Genomic DNA, 7,263 nt, shown 5'->3' on the forward strand with positions numbered 1-7,263 from the left:
CGGGCGCGGCCCTGGCGAGAGAGCGCAGGCGCAGGCGAGCACGAGAGGTGGGGGCGCGTGCCGGCGCTGCTGCGGGCGCGAGCGGGGCGGCTGGTGGTGAGCGACGGCCCCGCGGCCCCGCCGCGACAGGAGCAGCGGAGGAGCGGCTAGGAGCGGACGCGACGCGGCAGGCCGGGTGAAGGGCGCGGCGCGGCGGCCGGGACGGGGGCGCGCGGGGCAGAGCTCGCTCGCGGCAGCCGGGGAGCGGCGGAGGGCACGGGCGCGGCCGAGCTCGTTCGTGGCGGCCGGGGTGCGGGGCGGAGGGCGCGGGCGCGCGGGCGGCGGAGCTTGCGGCAGCCGGCGGCCGGGGCCGGGGCGCGGCGCGGCGGGCGAGCAGGGTTGGCTGCTGCTGCCGCCGGCAAGGCAACGGCTAGCGGCGACTAGGCGGCGAATGCTCTGGGGCGACAGGCGTGTGGCCGGAGATCGGGATGTGGCGTGCGTAGTATAGACGAACAAGATGGGACCATTTGCTGCGTTGGACGCCTTCAACAAAAGCCAGACACCCATGTCCGTTTTCGCACCTATTGCCATCCCAAACGAACAAAATCCAAATAAAGCGGGCGTCCGTTTGGGATTGTGCGGTGGAGTTGGCCTAACCGCTCGTATCTCAGCTCATCTTCAAGATCGCAGCAACCAAGGAGCATGCACCTGGCTTCACTTCTTTTAAAAAAAAAGAAGGATGTACCCCCGACCTCTGCATCTGAACGATGCATGTAGCCATATTATTAATTATTCATAAATACCATACAAGATGATACATCAATAAGCCTGAAGCCACCATCTTGGCAACACCGGTGCTACTCCTATCCCCATGATGAAGGCGTGCCGAACGTCCGAGCCTAATGCCAAACAGACATCGCATCAAAACCTAACATCTAAAGCCTCCCGTCCAAGCCACTATCTGGATTGGGTCCCACACCGATCTAGCACACTCCCAATGAGCACCACACGCTACAAGGGTTGTCACCTCCATCTTCCCTCGGTCCATCCTCAGAGCATAACTGATGCACCAACCTTGCCAGGCCTCTCTGTCATCAACGTCACCATGACGCCAGACAGCTTCCTCCTCCTGCGCGAGTCCATCTCCTCGCATCAGACGCCGAGACTCCACAGCTCCACAACACTGAGAACCGCCACCATCAATGTGGAAAATGAAGCACCGCTCCACCAAAGACGTCGTCCTCCGGTCCCTCGAGCCTGTGTGCATCTCGAGGAATGACACCCCCAAGAGAGAAACGACACCAGAGAGCCGCCATCATCTGATCTACCGATCTAGAGTTTCCCCCGAAGGTAGCAGAGAGTGGCCTTAAACTTCTCCACGGCGATGCCTTCAGGAAGGGAACGACGCAGACAACGTCATCATCGCCGGCCTGGGCAATAGCCAATAGCATGTTTTCACCCGCAAAAAAAAGTTTTCACCCAGATCTGATCGGAGACCTCCATCTCTCGTGCACGGGCCGCCGCCATCCCTACGTGATCTCAATGAAGACTTCAAGGAGTGGATTGGCGCCGGGGCGTAGTTGTGACCTAGCTTCACTTCTAAGCAAGGCTAGCAGTTTTCTGGAGTTAGAGCTGCGGTCTAGCTGTGCCCAGAGGATTTCCAGTGCTCAATCTCCTAGTACAATGACTATAAAATGGCATCGAGATTGCTTTCATACCACACTTCATTAAGATCGGGGAACCTGGGGCATCCTTAAATACTGTGATTCCTAGAAGAAGAACGAAGACTTGTCACAAAGGAAGTAAACAAAGTAAGCGCAGTTGTCTATGCGATGCGAGCACCGCACCAGCCCCCTGCCCCAGTCCTCCATATGAAAGGGTTGTGACTTCGTAGTTCATACAGTGATGCAACCATAGACCTACCAATGGCCAAGGAAAGCATTCCTCCTCCAAATCTCCATGGCATAAACCCCATCAGAAACTCAAGCAAAAAATTTCCTTGTGGAAGAAAACTTGCACTGATACTAAGCGCGGTCGTATTCGTCCTTATTTCCTCGACATATTATCCTGAGCATGTTTTCTATGGCGCTAGAGAGCCAGCTCATAATTCTCAGCAGACGGCCATCGCTGGTACACCTCTTGCTCTCTAGCATATACTCCCTCCGTCCCGAATTACTTGTCGCACTTGTTGGTTATTTTCCATTTTCAGTTTGGAATATGAATGCAGTGAATATAAGATACGAGCTCAATGTCTATATCAAGCTCAAATAGTAGAGTTGGAAGGTTGTGTACATGATTACCAAGCCTGTTTGGTACTACATATATATACAAATATCAGTTACCAGTTGCAGCGTATATCATGGGATCTTTTTCTCAGTTCTTGCAATGCCCTCCACATCAGATTAGTTTATACATATAAAACAAAATGCAAGATAAATAAACCTTCAAAACATAAGAAGACAAAGTACAGATACAAATAAACAACAGAAAGGAGACCTTTTGCCTCCGAAAAATCAACCCTTTAAAGAGTCTCGGTACTATCAAAAATGCCATACAAGTAGAGGATACATGTAGGGTCCAATTGTCCAAACAGTATGAAGCACAGCGAGCTTTTCTCTCCAACAAATTCATAGTGATTTCACTATTTTTCAGGTGACAAAGATAATGAAATGGACTGCAATCTATTCAATGGCACATGGATCAGGGATTTGGGAGGCCCAATCTACACTAACATGACATGCCCGACGATACCAGATTCAAAGAACTGCGCAAAGTATGGAAAACAAATGGATTATGTAAACTGGAGGTGGAAGCCACACGGCTGTGATATGGCAAGGTTTCAACCTCAGCTATTCTTAAATATTGTCCAAGGGAAGACATTGGCTTTCGTCGGGGATTCAATTGGACGGAACCAGATGGAGTCACTCCTCTGTTTATTGTCTCAGGTGAGTAAGCAGTGTTTAGTTCCGATACATGTTATGAACAATAGCAATGTCCATATTACTTATCGTCACTGATCCTGACATTAACATGCGTATTGTTTAGTTTCACTTTTAAAGTTCTGAACACATATATAGACCCGGTAGGCAGGAACAGGAACAGGAAGTCCAAGAAATGTTCCCGGTTACAGTTGCCAAGAAAGAAAACAAAAGGCTATTGGTTGAGATAATAAAGATCTTAACTGGGCATCATAACTCTGCTGGAGCCTTCACCATGTCAATGGGGTAACCTAAATATTCACATATTTTTATGTAGCTTCATTGATTTGCTCTGAATGTTTAGAACCTACAGTGAGCCATAGTGGTTCAAGGTGCTAATTTATTTACAAGCTAAGCTGAAACCGTGTAACATTTAGTACGTCGGACCTCCATACCTTCATGGGTTTTATGCAACAGTTATTGAGTCATCAACCACTTAGTCTACCTTAATAGTTAATGCTATAGAAATGTACCATAGATACTTACAATATTGTAGCACTTCTACTTCATCTACTTTAAATCTAGAAACACTTCCTATTAGAGTGAGTAATCTGACTGTACAAACTAATGCAGGTAGAAGCTCCAACAAAAGTTCACAGCGACACTAAAGATAAGTTTATCACATGGAACTTCAGATCTTATAACTTCACTCTCATGGCACTCTGGACAAAATTTCTAGTAGAAGATTCTCAAAGAGAGATCAACGGGACATTAGTTGAATCGCATGATATGCACTTAGATAAACTTGATGCAAGATTAGCTGCAAACTTGCATGAGATCAATATCTTAGTTGTATCTAGTTCACATTGGTTCTTCAGAACAAATTATCTCTATGAAGATGGGGAACTAATCGGCTGCATATACTGCTCAGAGGATAACATCACAAGTTTCAGCGTCACTTCAGCTATTCAGAGGGTGTTTAGGACGGCTATCAGTAACTTGAATAGCCGCCGAGAATCCAGATTGCAGTTAACAGTGGTGAGGACAGCAACAACGGCACATTTTGAAAATGGCCAGTGGAATACTGGAGGAGCATGCAACAGAACTGAACCAGTGGGAGAAGGAACAGCAATGACCAGTACAATTGAAAGGGAAATAAGAGATGTCCAGGTTGAGGAAGCCAACAGAGCACAAAAGGAGAAAAAACAAAAGGGCGGGATGAATATAGAGATCCTAGATATAACCAAGCTTATGTCTATGAGACCTGATGCACACCCAGGGATTCATTGGAATAATGAGTGGATGAGGGGTTACAGTGATTGTTCGCATTGGTGCCTGCCAGGACCAATTGATATGTGGAATGAGCTATTACTTGCTGTGCTTAACAAATATAAGAAAAACATGGAAGACCAATGATGCAGGAACTTCTGCTAATCCATAAGATCCCGGAGAGTCCCTCTTTTCCTTCTTTTTACTATGCCAAAGTCAAACCTCATTTCTCCGTTTTCTGCAACAGTTTTAGATTCAGAAAGATGATAGATGTGTACTGTGATGACCTGTACACATGATCACTAGTCATGTATGTGGAAAGTTTACGAAGGATAGAACCAGAAAATCTACTTACTCCAACATTAATTAATTTCTTCATCAATTTTTGAAACCACCAGAGTTACGATGTTCAAACATCAATTCTGATCAGTGAGCATATTAGCTATACAATACGTCAAGATATGTTACAAGTACTTAAGTTCATCTCCACAAAAACCATTTTTCATAGCCAGTTGACAAGGAGAATACAGTAGTAAATATGCACATGTCAATTAGGGCTAACTAGAAGCATAAGATTTACACACAAGATTCAACTTATGTTTACCTGATGGTGCTATGGCATGTTCAGCCCCTCAAAATTCTAAGGTTGTACATCACTACCAACAGAAACTTGCGGTAATTCCTTGCGCATCAAGTGCTTGCGCTTCTGGAGGCTCAGCCAAACAAGGATACTGTCAGTCTGAACAATGTCGTATCCTGCTTTTATGTACATGTTGAACGGCACTTCATCAATTATTCTACAATGAAGATATACACGCGTTTTGGCATCCATCTTGACAACCAGATCCTCACATGCCTTAAGAAGTTGTTTTCCAATTCCTCTCCTGGTGAGCAAAACAAGATTTTTAGTTTTAGAACAACAATAGAATCCAATATCGCAAACATAATATACTACTCCATATGGCATTAAACCAATCAATTTTGCAATCAACTCATCTATATCTTTAAACAACAAGTGAGATTCAAGGTACCACATTCATTTGGAGGCATATAAATTCCAACATTAATCTAGAAATATAGAAATCTCAAAATATTTGAGAGAAAGATTAAAAAAAATCTACTCCGCTTATTTTGGTTGGGCTAGATGTATAGATTAGATTTAGAGAAAACGAAAGATCTAGACCCTTTTTCTGGTGGGACCAGATTACAGTTGAGCTATTATTTGGTAAAAGGAAAATATATACACCGCTTATTTTGGCAGGACTAGATAATAACGATGTAAGCTTTTAAAAAATATTATAAGAATCCAATACAAGAAAAACAAATCTAGCTATCAAATTGCGCAGGCCACTCCAATAGTTATATAAACAAAACTGCTTTTAAATGATTTCTCGCCTAATTGTTCTACTTTGGTGAATTACAATAAATTTGTATCATGTTTCAAAGCAAAACTAACTAACATTATTGATTAAACAAAGATAGTATAAGAGCACCAAGTAATTTGAAAAGAACGAAAACAAGCAATGGGCTCCTTGATAAAAACAAAATTTTCATCAAGATACTATGAACGTGTCTTCAAACCCGCCCTTCGTGCCTGTGTCTGTGTTTCTCCAATCCTCCAGTAAAAAGGTTGCAGAAGACCAAGACAGGACGAGCACTTGAAGGTTCCGAAGAGACGCATCAGCTGCCCACACTAACAGGTGAGAACCAAAATTCATTGAAAACATTGTGGCCGGGAACATGCCCTTTGTTGGGCAGGACAGGATGCCGAACCACTGCTTCGTGCGAGATTGCCCAGGAAAAGACGAAGAGCACAGAAAGACAAAACCGGAGCATCACTAACTAAAAGAGCTCATAACATACATCGCCATCACCACTGCCAAGTCAGGCAGTAACGCTGGATGACAAACTGCGGAATCAGGAATCGATCCATGGGAGCAGATTAGAAAATACCACTGGCTCTCCGACATTAAGGTGTGTAGCTACACCAGGACAAGGATAGAGTCAGGACAATTTTATTCCATACAGCATCACATCCACAGACAAGATGCCCCTTCTAAGAACACACAAACCTAACATACGAGGAACCGAATCTGTACCCATGCATTCATCCAGGGTTCCAGCAATGAGGGGAATCGGCGGAAATTAGCCAGAGAATTGCGGTCTCTTCTTGCTCCCAGAAGCTAGGATTTCAATTCATTCGAATCAGGATAGCTGATCAAATGTGTAGGGGACTATGTTATACTAGTAAAATTGTATCATTGGTCATGTTGAACATAAAAAGAGGACGGTAATTCCAATCTGAAGGATGCACATGTCACAATTGGCTGAAATCTTTTACTCAGATGATTAATAGTCCATACGTTTAAGGAATCCCTTAACTCTACCCAAATCTTTAATTTGCACATGTGACAATTGGCAACAAATAGCAATCCCAAACAAAAAATGGTTTACTCGAGTCCTCCATAGGTCATAATTCCAGGGAATCCCCTTTCACAATCAACTCAATGTCCAACATGTATGTACAGATTTATCCTATTTTACAAAAATAAACAGGTGGGCAAAATGGTGGTTGGAAAGAGAGCATTATCCGTTACCTCCTCAACGAGGTCTTCACGGTCATGTTGCAGATGTAAGGGAACTCGAGCGGCGGCGTTGGCGTGGGCGGTGCCCCCGGGGCGCCCACCGCGTCCAGCGACACCTCGGCGGTGCACGCCATCTCTCCCTCATCCCCGTCGACCTCGCCCTCCCCCCCTTCTTCCGCGGCGGCGGGCTTGTAGAAACCCACTAGGACGGCAGCGTGGGGCGCGAGGCCGCGGCGCTCGTAGAGGTAGCGGCGGATGACGAAGGCGAGGAGCTGGGCGTAGCGCTGCGCGGGGGCCCATCTGACGTCCTCGGAGAAGGAGGAAGCGAGGAGGCGGACGAGCACCTCGGCCTCGGCGTCGTCGGTCGGGGTGAGGGCCCGCACTGTGAGGCTGCCGTGGGGGAAGGTGTGCTCGTAGCGGAAGGCGGCGAGCGCGTCGAGCTGCGAGAGCGCGCTCGGCGAGAGGAAGACGCCGCCGCCGCCGCCGGCCGGCGAGGGGGAGGGGGAGGGGGA

The 7,263-nt window shown here is 46.4% G+C and overlaps 1 protein-coding gene and 1 pseudogene across 1 annotated transcript; one reads left to right on the plus strand and one right to left on the minus strand.

Annotated features, from left to right (window-relative positions):
• Positions 1–2,057: 2,057 nt before the first annotated feature.
• Positions 2,058–4,313, plus strand: LOC119357958 (protein ALTERED XYLOGLUCAN 4-like). The gene is made up of 3 exons (XM_037624709.1): positions 2,058–2,109; positions 2,632–2,924; positions 3,531–4,313. Exons 2-3 carry the CDS (start codon positions 2,649–2,651, stop codon positions 4,311–4,313), a joined length of 1,059 nt encoding a protein of 352 aa, XP_037480606.1. The 5' UTR covers positions 2,058–2,109; positions 2,632–2,648.
• Positions 4,314–4,640: 327 nt separating this feature from the next.
• Positions 4,641–7,263, minus strand: part of LOC119355416 — a 2,804-nt pseudogene continuing 181 nt past the window's right edge.

This window comes from Triticum dicoccoides, chromosome 2A (assembly GCF_002162155.2).
Source record: "Triticum dicoccoides isolate Atlit2015 ecotype Zavitan chromosome 2A, WEW_v2.0, whole genome shotgun sequence".
Classification (NCBI taxonomy): Eukaryota; Viridiplantae; Streptophyta; class Magnoliopsida; order Poales; family Poaceae; genus Triticum; species Triticum dicoccoides.